Source organism: Muntiacus reevesi, chromosome 14 (assembly GCF_963930625.1).
Source record: "Muntiacus reevesi chromosome 14, mMunRee1.1, whole genome shotgun sequence".
NCBI classification, from domain to species: Eukaryota; Metazoa; Chordata; class Mammalia; order Artiodactyla; family Cervidae; genus Muntiacus; species Muntiacus reevesi.
In genome coordinates, this window is record NC_089262.1 from 3,835,273 (window position 1) to 3,847,586 (window position 12,314).

The 12,314-nt window shown below is 47.1% G+C and overlaps 1 protein-coding gene across 1 annotated transcript in view; it reads left to right on the top strand.

Annotated features, from left to right (window-relative positions):
- Positions 1 to 12,314, top strand: part of ADAMTS16 (ADAM metallopeptidase with thrombospondin type 1 motif 16) — a 175,929-nt gene that overhangs the window by 64,964 nt on the left and 98,651 nt on the right. The window contains exons 8-9 of the mRNA XM_065905294.1: positions 70 to 175; positions 8,808 to 8,945. Coding sequence (XP_065761366.1) covers positions 70 to 175; positions 8,808 to 8,945 — 244 coding nt within the window. The remainder of the gene's footprint in view (positions 1 to 69; positions 176 to 8,807; positions 8,946 to 12,314) is intronic.

A 12,314-nucleotide genomic window follows, 5' to 3' on the forward strand; every position in this document is an offset into this window, starting at 1 on the left:
TGTGCTCTGCCCCGTCTTTACTTTCCTGCAGCGCTGCGCCTGTATGCTCTTTTCATGTTTGTCCCGTAGGATTCGCGCCCATCAGTGGCATGTGCAGTAAGTACCGCAGCTGCACGATTAACGAGGACACGGGTCTCGGACTGGCCTTCACCATCGCCCACGAGTCTGGACACAAGTGAGTGCATCTCCCTGGGGGCGGGGGGGGGGGGGCGGAGCCTGGGGTCCTCTCTGGACCGGATGTTTGTCTCGAGATGGTGATGGGTAGGTCACGTCCGTAAGGGAGATTCCAGCAGGAATGCCGTGGACCGTAGGAGACGCTCACGTAGGTGCGTCTATTCCGTTTGAGTGCCTCACTGTGCATGGTCTCAAGCGGTGGTGATCCACGCGCTTGCCCCTTGCTCCCTCTCTTCATCCGTGCCTGCTCACACATGTGCGTACGGCCAGACTGCAGGCCCGTCTGTCTGTCCCTGCTTCTTCGTCCTCTGTTTTGAACTTGGTCCTGTGGGCTGGTTGCATTCCCTGCTTAGCTCCTGCAGGAGGACCCCACGTAACAGTTTGTGTTCTGATGTCACAATGATCATCTGTAGAGATGGGTCGTGGCTGGTGTGCAGGGTTTGGGGAACGCAGACAGGACAAGAGATGCAGTCTGGTGGGAGCTGGTTGACTTCCCACATCCCCACGTGCCCACTATTTTTGGTTGTGAATTGAAGCAGCCACAGGGTGAGTGGGGAGCCCAGGGCCTTGACAGATGAATGGACAAGCAATTCTCAGTGATGGGTGGCTTGTCATTAGCGATATCTTTTAAAGTGAGAAGCTTACCTTTATTCCTGTAAAAATGAAACACTTCTGTTGATTGTTTCTAATAGCTGTTATTCTTAAACAAGCTTTCTTACGCTTAGAATCTATAGGTTGCCTCACTTTGGGGCACCATCTACTTAAAACTTTTTTTAACTCAATGGGGCTCACTTACTGACTTTCTGCAATTGCCTTGTTTATATGAGCATCAGCAATAATAGCACAAATGGTTTTCTTCTGGATTGAAATTGTACTTGAAGCTTCTAGAAAATGCACAGCCAGGAGTTACAATTTTTTCTAGCTTTACTTTTCATCCTCATTGATTTTGCTAATCACAAAATTTGCAAAAGACTTTGTTTGTCATTTGGTTTTTGTAAAGCTGACTTCTCCATCCAGTTAGAAATTGGACTGAGGCCACTCGTGTCATCCTAACCTGTTCAAAGCACCTGTGTGTGTGTGTGTGTATGAGTGTGTGTGTGTGGACACATGTGTGCCTGCTTTTAATAGGATCTCACAGAGACCCTGCAGACTTAGGCTATGTGTGAACTGATGACCTCAAAGTGAAGCTTTATATCTTATTACTGATCCCTTCATCATTACAGGTAATGATTGACTTTTTCAGTGCCTAGAAAATTGCAGCTACACTTTACAAAGCTTTCAATTAAATCATAATTGTAAATGGGCTTCTGGAGTTAAACTTCAAAAACTCTCATTATTTTTATGACACGGGGCCCTTGCTGTCCTCTGAACCATACCTGAATTTAATTAAACAATCAAGGTAAGAAATATTTGAGTCGTCGAGGGCTGTACAAACCAGCATTAGATAAGCTGTTGAGATCCAGGCCCTGGCAGTCCTGGCAGCCGCAGCTGGTGAATTTAACTAAATTCAACTCTGTGCATCCAAGTCAAGACTCCCTGTCTTCCACATCAACAAGCAACAGTGTTTGCTTTTATTTTTTTTCCTAGAGTGGGTACATCTGTGCTAAGTCACTTCAGTCATGTCTGACTGTGACCTCATGGGCTGTAACCCACCAGGCTCCTCTGTCCATAAGATTCTCTAGGCAAGAATACTGGAGTGGGTTGCCATGCCCTTCTCCAGGGGATCTTTCTGACCCAGGCATCAAACCCGTGTCTCCTGCATGGGTCAGTGGGGTTTTTTCACCTTCCACCTGGGAAGCCCCTTTTTCTTAGAAGCCAGCTATTATTCCTTTTGTCACTAGGCCTCAGTGTAGGTGAAAAAAGAATTTCTTCCAAACAAGAGAAAAGTGTTTTTGTTTGCAAATGGAGATATAGATGGGAGGAAGGAAAGGAACTCTTAGAGATGTGGTGCAGAGATCCCACTCCTAATAGAACTGACCCCGGAAAATGAGCAGCTCCTTCTCCAGCACCTGCTGCTTGAGACCACTGTGCAAGAGGCGGAGGGGCTGGGAGCTCTGAGTGTTTCATGTAACCAGTGAAACAGCTTCTGATCATATTGAGGAAATTGGAAGTACAGTGGGAGGTGTGCACAGGAAAGGCATGTGCCAGCTGCCATAGCAAACAGCCTGCAATGGTAGCCCTGTCTCTGGTTATTCGGAATAGGGTCGTGCATGTAATGAATGGAAATTTGCATCTGTGTCAGTGACCTGATGGCTCACAAGAATCTGCCTGCAATGAAGGAGACATGGGTTTAATCTCTGGGTTGGGATGTTCCCTTGGAATAGGAAATGGCAACCCACTCCAGGATTCTTGCCTGGAGAATCCCACGGACAGAGGAGCCTGGTGGGTTACAGTCCGTGGGGTCACAAAGATTCAGACACCATTTAGAAACTGAACACAACAGTGATCAGTAGTGTGTATCTGTCGATCTCAATTTCCCAGTTATCTCACCCCTCATTCCCCCTCCATGTCCATACGTAAGGAGGCATATTACTGACGCATCATTCACTGTGGCAGCTGCATCCAATGAGGGGGTCGTGGCAGGGAAGACTCAGAAAGCCAGCGTCATGCCTTTCAGGAGAAAAAACAAACCCAGTTATTCAGTTTATTCGTTTAATAGCTGCTACTACTTGAAGAAGTAGTCACAGGTTTAATTCAGGGATCCAACCGCATGCTTTCACCTTATCCTTGACAGGAAACTCCAAGCAGAGTCAGTTTCTGAGTTCTGTGCCTAAAGAGCTAAGAAGTAATTTTACATTTCTGCAGCAGTTACATTTCAGTTCAGTGCAGTCGCTCAGTCGTGTCTGACTCTTTGTGATCCTATGGACTGCAGCATGCCAGGCCTCCCTGTCTATCACAAACTCCCGGAGTTTACCCAAACTCATATCCCTTGAGTCTGTGATGCCAAACTTCACCTGTGAAACAGGATGCTTTCAAGTCCTGTTTCACAGGTGAAGTTTGGTTTATATTCAGAGGACCTCATCATTCAGGTTTATTATTACAGTGGATAATGTAATTGTAATACATTTACATTATACACAGCATAGAGCCTTTCAACCATAGATTCTTAACCTTTTACTCCAAAAAAAGACTCAGTTCATGTCCAGCCCGTTTTTTCTGCCAAGTTCAGTTCTTTTTTAATCTCAAGGCATCTTGTGATTTCTACTGGGGAATCTGACCTAGAAATGGGAATTGCCAGGAACTTCTGTTTGGATCTGTGTTGGGAAGGGGAGAAGGGAGACTGGAGCTGGAAATGAGGACGTGCCTGCCCCTTTCGAGCATGCAGCTGAGCCAGGTCTGGTGCAGGGTGGGCTTCCTGGTTGTGCTGAGTCACTCGTCACACACAGCGTGGGAGGTTTGCTCCATGCAGCTGTTGAAGAATTGGCGCAGACGCACGAGGGCTCAACTACACATTTTGGAGAATGTGTCATCTGGGCATGAATCCATTTGAAAAATTTTCATTTGTCAAAAGAAGTCATGCCATTCGATGCGCAGGGCCCTGGAACTCAGATCCCAGATACCCTTTGGTTCTCTGGCAGCCTGACAGTGACCAGGGTGAATAGCCTGGTCTCTTCGCCCGTAGGTTTCTGTATACAAAACCCCTAGAGCCTGGGAGAGCTCACCTGGTGCAATTTGAGTTGTTATTTGAGCTGAGCATTGCTTGTATATGAAGTCCGCTTAAATCCATAGTTTTCATGATCATTTCAGACCATCAAGGCAATATTAAACATACTGAGCTCAAGAGTATGCGTAAGCCATTATCCTGCCCCCCTGTTTTTTCCACTATTTACTGACCCATATGGGGACTTCCCTGTTGGTAAAGAACCTGCCTGCCAACACAGGAGATGTAGGTTCAATCCTTGGTTGGGAAGATCCCCTGGAGGAGGGCATGGCAACCCACTCCAGTACTCTTGCCTGGAGAATCCCTTGAACAGAGGAGCCTGATGGGCTACAGTCCGTGGAGTCACAGAGAGTCAGACGTGACTGTGCACACACATGCATGCTCTGATCCATTCACCAGACACAATTTGCATTCTGCCAGCAGACCATTGTGTAGGATTCTACAAACCGACTAGTGATCCATCCCCTCCAAAAGCCTAAAGCAAGATAAGATAGACATGGCCTGTGAGAGGTCAAGCAGTGAGGGCTGCAGGCATGGCAAGACATGCAAGGAAGACCAGGGAAGTCTTTTGGAAAGAAACAGAATTGGTGCACGGATACCATTCGGCTCAGCCACCCCTAGCTGGTGATATTAGATGCCCTTCCAAGCATTGGATGGTGACGTGTGCACCTCACTGATCTGTGGCTGTTCTCTGCCATCAGCCTGAGCCCCTAGCTGGGTCAGGGAGGCACTGGGTGATCTCAAGGGTCTAAAGAGTATCAAAGCAATGGCTGCTTAAAGATCACCTGGTGTGGTGATTGTCAGACTGTCCCCCAGGAGCCTCAGCAGGTTGGAACATTTCTTATCAATTTCATATATTGTCATTCCTCTTAAGATTTTTTGTTTCTGTGACCAAAAGTATTTGAAACCCATTGACCTTTGGCTGAACTGCCTCCTCATTAGCACCCTCTCACATACACACACACCCCAAAGTTATGTATGCAAGTGATATCTGGCATCTGGATGTCGAGAGATTTGATCAAGACCACATGTGAATCAGGGAAAGAGATGTTTTGAATTTTCCTTTTTTGACATGCATGGTGCCAGATATGCTGAACAGTTTAAGAGGGAAGTTTTATTTTACCATTTTATAGGTGAGAAAACTGAGACTCAGGGACTTGAAAAATTAGCTCCACATCAAACCACTTGTGAATGACAGGGCCAAGACCCTGCCCAGAGGTTCCCCCACTGCCACAGCTCATGTTCTTCCAGGTTACCTGACCTGCCCTGGCTTCCAGAGTCCCACCTGACTGATGTCCCCATGCCGGCTTCCTGTCTCTCAGGGAGGATGGGTTCGCTTCTTGAAAAGCCTGCATCAGAGTCTGGACAAGTCCTACCTATGGTGCCATCATCACAGCCAGCGTGTGGTTTACTTTCCAGATGACTTTGCCCCATCGTTACTTTTGAAGGGTTTTCCCCTGTCTGATTGGCCTGAAATATTGATGCAGCCTCTAAAAATGCTTGACTGTTCATCCTGGGTATATCATTTCGTGCACGCATGCCAAAGTCACTTCAGTCATGTCCGACCCTTTGTGACCCAATGGACCATAGCTCACCAGGCTTCGGTCCATGGGATTCTCCCGGCAAGAATACTGGAGTGGGTTGCCATGCCCTCCTCCAGGGGATCTTCCTGTCCCAGGGATCGAACCTGTGTCTCTTAAGTCTGCATTGGCAGGATCTTTACCACTAGCGCCACCTGGGAAGCCTGGGTGTATCCTTAGTAATAAAGAAATACTAGCTGATGTAATTGGATAACTCAAGAAAATTCTGTAGAAGACATTAAAAGCATGTGACGCTGAATATAATTCTCAAGCCCAGTTTAATCTGAAATGATGTTTACATTTGGGTATTTGAGTTGGTGTTATAGCTGGAAGGTTGTTTCTTGTTCATTCAACAAACATCATTGGAGCGCCTGTTATGAGCTAGAAAGTCCACTAGCACTGGGTCTCTGAGCACAGTTAAGAAGACCTTCTGTTCTCTAGAAACTTATAAGCTAGTACATAAGAAAGAGGAAATATGTATTGTTTTAAAATATAGCATAGTAACCACTTGGAATAAAGTACTGTGAGTCATGGAAGCTAAAAAAAAAAATCTGGCATGTACAACTTGAATAATAATTCTATTTCTTAGCTGCCAAATACCAGCCTTATCTTCAAAATGTGCCCTATTCACTCTTCCATGACTTTACTAATGTTAATATCAGCTGTGATTATTGGGAGCTACTTTTGGGCTACCAGGCTGACCCCCCACGCCGCCTCAGTGCAATTTTGGCTTTGTACTGCTTCGAAGAACAACCTGAAACATAGTTGTGCTGGAGTTGGGGTGTGTATCAGAATCATTTTGTCAGGATTCACCCAAACACCAGAACCTAACCCCCGACTTGGGCTTCCCTGGTGGCTCAGATGGTAAAGAATAAACCTATGACAAACCTAGGCAGCATATTATAAAAGCAGAGACATCACTTTGCTGACAGAGGTCCATATAGTCAAAGCTTTGGTTTTCCAGTAGTTATGGATGGATGTGAGAGTTGGACCATAAATAAGGCTGACCGTTAAAGAATTGATGCTTTCGAATTGTCGTGCTGGAGAAGGCTCCTGAGAGTCCCTTGGAGAGCAAAGAGGTCCAGTCAATCCTCAAGGAGATCAGCCCTGAATATTCATTGGAAGGTCTGATGCTGAAGCTCCAATACTTTGGCCACCTGATGCGAAGAGTCAACTCATTGGAAAAGACCCTGATGCTGGGGAAGACTGAGGGCAGGAGGAGAAGGGGACGACAGAGGATGGGATGGTTGGATGGCATCATCGGCTCAATGGACAAGAGTTTGAGCAAACTCCAGGGAAGCCTGGCGTGCTGCAGTCCATGGGGTCACAGAGAGTCAGACATGACTGAGTGACTCAACAACAATCCCCAGTGTTACTAAATCAAAACTCTACCAGGTGGACTCTGGGGAGCCAGTGTGTGGTACATTTCTCAGATATTCTGATGCTCAGACAAGCCTGAGAATCATTGAAAATGCCTCTGATGAAGATGTTTAATACCAAGGTGTCCCTAGACGTGGGATACTGTGGCTTTGAGTTCCTTAGAAATGAAGGCAGAATTGGTAGCAGTTTCATCTAGGGCACTTGCTGGACCCTAATGTGTCTTCTTCATATTCGAGTCAAGGGCCATCCAGGGGAGGGTACTTTACTATTTAATCTTCATCACTTCCTCCCCGAGGCAGCCTCCTCGTGGATGACGCCTGAATCCTCCGTTTCTGGGGCACATCCCCTCTGCCGTATGGTTACCGTTGCCTTGACTGAGTGCGTTTAATAGAATTTCAGAGGATGGGAGGAGGCCAGGATGGTTACACGTACGTCCCCCTTGGTGCTGAGCGGGCGTTTTGCAGTGTTTGTGCGGCAGGTCTCCTTGGACCCACCCTTCAGCCACGCTCAGGTTACGCTCTTGCACAGGTCCTGCCCAGGCTCTGACTTCAAGAATATTGGTTTCCAGTCCCAGCTCTGACCCTGGACCAGTCTGTCTCCAGTCTTCTGTCTTGCTGTCATTGCAAATAGTATGTCTACCTTGTAGACCTGTAGTGAGAAAATAATACTTAATGTGCTTAATATCCTACCTGAAAAATGTGCTTACAAATGGGAGCTGTTCTTTTTCCTCATATTATTAAACAGCTCTAAGGAAAACAGTTGAGTCTTCAGCCTCTGCCACAAGCGCAGATTCCCTGGCCCCCCTTGGAGCCCACCTCCCATGTGTTGCTGTCTCCTAGCTCCTCCCCCCATTCACCATGGGTGCTCGGCAGAGGAAAGCCTGCGTGGGTCCAGGAACCACCCATCCCTCTGTGCGTCCTCCCTCTCTCCCCTCCCCTTTCCTTCTGTACCCCACTCACTCAGAACTGCCCTCTGGGACTCCAGACAGTGATTGGGTGGGTGCGGTGCTAAGTTGCTCAGTTGCATCCAACTCTTTGCAGTACCATGGACTGTCGCCTGCCACACTCGTCTGTCCGTGGGATTCTCCAGGCAAGAACGCGGGGTGTGTTGCCATACCCTCCTCCAGGGCATCTTTCCAACCCAGGAATAGAACTGGGGTCTTCTGCACTGCAGGCAGATTCCTTACCAGCTGAGCTACCAGGGCAGCCTGATCGGGTGGGTACCAGAAACTAAAGGCCAAAAATGGCTTGACTTTCGAAGAATGTATCCACCCCGATGGGAAGTCTTCAAGGTCATGGAGCTCCCAAGTCCCCCAGGCTTCCTTCCCAGTGCAGCAAGGTGTGCTCTTCAGAGGTGGATGAAGATGGCAACCTGAGGCAATCCTACAGGACTAGCTTTAGGAAGTTAAGAAGCAGCAGCTTCTTTAATGGCCATAGGTAGCAGCTATCAATGGGATTCTTACAAGCTCAAGGCTGCAGTTTTCTCAAGTGACAATAAGGATGCACTCTTGGCATTTTGGGTTTTGGACATCTGCAAAAGACCTGCCTGCAATGCAGGAGACCTGGGTTCAATCCCTGGGTTGGAAAGATCCCCCAGAGAAGGGGATGGCAACCCACTCCAGTACTCTTGCCCGGGAAATCCCGTGGACAGAGGAGCCTGGTGGATTACCGTCCATGGGGTCTGAAAGAGTCAGACACAACTGAGTGCCCGAGCCCACATGCACACCCCCCACTGGAAATGCTCTTTCATAACTGAAATGTCGGCCCTTCACAGTTACCTGGCCGTGGGCTATGTTTTGAGGGTAGGCACTTTCAACAGCTGCGCAGATGGTAGTTTCTCCCGGAAGCGTCCATGACCACGTGGGTGTTCTCCCTGGTTTGTTTGTGAGGACCCTTGCCGGCCTGCCTAGCACACAGGAGAAGGGGTCCCCCCAGAGCTGGCCTGTGTTGGTGTGAGCGAGTGCGATCGCTGACCCTGTTCTTTGCTCTGAAAGACCCGTTTCTCTCCCGCAGCTTCGGCATGGTCCACGACGGAGAGGGGAACGTGTGCAAGAAGTCGGAAGGCAACATAATGTCCCCCACGTTGGCAGGACGCAACGGCGTCTTCTCCTGGTCCCCCTGCAGCCGCCAGTACCTGCACAGGTTTCTAAGGTACGAGCCCTTCGGCTGGCTGTGTGTCTCCCGGTGCCTCTGACCTTCATGGCTGGGCCCGCCGAGTCCCATCGGAGCGGTCCCCAGACTCAGGTGTACCCGCCGCCCCCCACCTGCTGTGCGGCCAGCCTCCTAAGCGGCCGCGGAACGTGAGCGCTCTGCGCCCCGGGGGTTGGGCACCCCCGTTATAAAGGATATGCAGAGAGCATGCTTCCTTATTTTCAAGATACTCGCTTGCTGGCAGGAAACAGGAGTGAAGTGGGCTGCTTCGGTCTCTTTAAACACATTCACATGTCTGAGCTTCATCAAAGAGAGCGTGAGAATCATCACTCTTATTTCAATTATATATTCTTGGGGAAAACTTAACACATGAAACCACCTTAAGAATTTGTAGCAGATTATCACAAGAAAAAAATTAGTAGACTTGAAAGTCAGAGAGAGAAAACAAATGAAAGAAGACCAGGGGAAACATACAAATATATAGATCCTAGGGCTTCCCAGGTGGCACTCGTGGTAAGGAACCCGCCTGCCAGTGCGGGAGACAGAAGAGATGCGGGCTCAGTCCCTGGGTGGGGAAGATCCCCTGGGAGAGGAAGTGGCAGACCACTCCAGTATTCTTGCCTGCAGAGTCCCATGGACAGAGGAGCCTGGCGGGCTGCAGTTCATAGGGTCACAAAGAGTGGGACACAACTGAAGCAATTTAGCTCATATAGATTATAAAGGACAGCCTTCAGCTGTGACGTTGAAGCTTAAAATTGGGCTAAGATGTTTCTAGAAACCAACACAAGAAAATAGGGCAAACTACCAGTATTTCAAGGTAAGCAAAGTTTTACTAGCACAGAATTCTTTAAAAATATAAAACTGTGTATGTGTGTATATAAACATAATTGTAGATTTACATAGCTACATACATTTATAAGGGCCTCCCGGGTAACTCAGCTGGTGAAGAATCTGCCTGCAATGCAGGAGATCCTGGTTCGATTTTTTTTTTTTCTGTTGCACAAAATTAATTCGTCTTGTTTCCTGACCACCATTTGGGCAGGGGTCACAGGTGTTTTTCTTTTGGTTGTGATCCCCGTGTGTTGTTTATCATCTGATGGACAACTTCCCACGGCCACCTGCGACAGCAAGCCAGTGGCCAGCTTCCCTTTCCTTCTGCCTTTTCCATCGCTTCTCCAGACCTCATAGCACACCTTCTGAGTCGCATCCTGACCGCCAGCCTGCAGCTGTGGTCCTTCCTCACAGCCGTATCGGCCGCAGTAAGACAGTCCATTTTACCGCCTGAAGGAATGGTGGCTGCTTCCCATATCCTCTGCCACCCTGGCAGGGTGAGAACTTGGTGGATGGCCTCTGTATCCTGGGCTTCCCTGGTGGCTCAGTGGTAAAGAGCCTGCCTGACAACACAGAAGACCTGGGTTCGATCCCTGGGTGGGTAAGATCTCCTGGAAGCAGGCATGGCAACCCACTCCAGTATTCTCGCCTGGAGAATCCCACGGACAGAGGAGCCTGGCGGGCTGCAGGCCATGGGGTTCTAAAAGTCATACAGGACCAAGTGACTAACCAACAACAATAGCAAATCTGTATCCTGTAATACAAACCTGTATTCTAGGAATGTATATTCTAGGATCTCTTTTTAAAATTCCTGTTACCAAAAAGGCAGCATTCACCCTCTTCTTCAGCTGACATGACACCATGGGTCCTTTCAGCCTTCGCTTTCCCCTCTACAGTGTTCTCTTGGAGTCAAGTTGGGGATTGTAAGCATTCTTTTTAGCTGCTTCATGCAGCTGCTCAAATTTTTAGGGGTGTGTGTGTGTGTGTGTGAAGGATTCTGCTTTCTCTAACAAAGAAGTGTATTGCCAAGGAAAATTTTAAATGTTTTTGTATCTAAAATCTTTTGTATAAATTTTACATTCTTAAAAATTTACTTCTTTTTTTATCATACTGGTCTTGATGAAGATATGCAAACTTTATAAATTTTTTGAAATATGCTCTGAAAACCTGAAAAGCCCAGGCATCAGGGATGCAAAGTGTGGGCTTGCAGTGAAAATCAGCTTCATGAAAGAGTCCGGGTTTTAAACTGCCAAGAAATATAGAAGAACTCATGGAAAGAGAGCAGTCTTAGGCTGAGAGAATAATTCTCTCCATGACACTAATCATGGGTGTAATCGTCAAATCAAAATGTGACTCTGAGAATGACTGGTAAGGGTCTGGAGTCCAAAGTCGTTTTGTTCAGTGATACTGGCATGGTCACATGCATGCTGAAGCATGCTTATTGATTTTTGTGCCACTTAGTAAAACTCTTCTCTAGCCATGCAGTAATAAATAGTGGTTTTCAGAGAGTTTACTAATTTCTTTGGACCATGTAATAAGAAAAATGCGAGATTTTTTTCATGCTCAGAAATGTGTTTTCTTGAAAGATCAAGTTTTCCAAGAAAGTCTCTCATTGTCAAATTCACTCTTGAGATTCTTAGTACTTGAGATGTCTGGTTGTGAACTGAGTGTGTCCACAGTGTTTCACCCTGACTTTTCACTGGCTTAATGAACCTGAATCCATCTTCTTTTACATGTTTGCTGACTCCCTAACTTTCAAGTAATCAAAACACTGTTATATTCTCCACCAGTTAGTCAGCAATTTGGATGTGATCCCAACAGTGAGTAAGGATAAGTGACCAACTTTTCAAAGATGAATCTGCTTTCCTTTATTAGCAGTTTAGCATTGGGTATACAGAAAAATTATATATAATAAGGGGACTCAATTGGTCTGAAGTTGTCAGCATGACTTTTCTCTATACTTAGTAGATATGTGTTTATAGTAAATTCCTCAGCCTCATCAGTAAAGACGTATGTCACTTCCTGCAGACAGATAGACCTCATCACATTTACTCATGTCTGTATCTGGGAGGCCTAGGACTTAGGGAAATTTTAGCTCATTATTTTAAACTTAATGGCAACATGGGCTCATCTTCAATTTACTCTGAAAGTTTGAATCATGAACTGCTGATCAGAGAACATGCCTCCCCTCTCATCACAGAACTAAACTGTACTGAAACATTTGTTCAGTTGTATCCAACTCTTTACAACCCCAGGGACTGTAGCTCTCCAGGCTCCTCTGTCCATGGGATGCTCCAGGCAAGAATACTGGAGTGGGGTGCCATTCCCTTCTCCAGTGAACCTTCCCGACCCAGGTCGGAGACCCAGGTCTCCTGCATTGCAGGCAGATTCTTTACTGTCTGAGTCACAAGGGAAGCCCTCTCATCACATAATCTACATCCATATATGAGAAAGGTCATTGCGGGAAAGCAGGAGTTTAAAGGGGCACAGATGCCCTGCCATGCCCCAGACCACCCTGTGGATGAGAAAATTTGATTT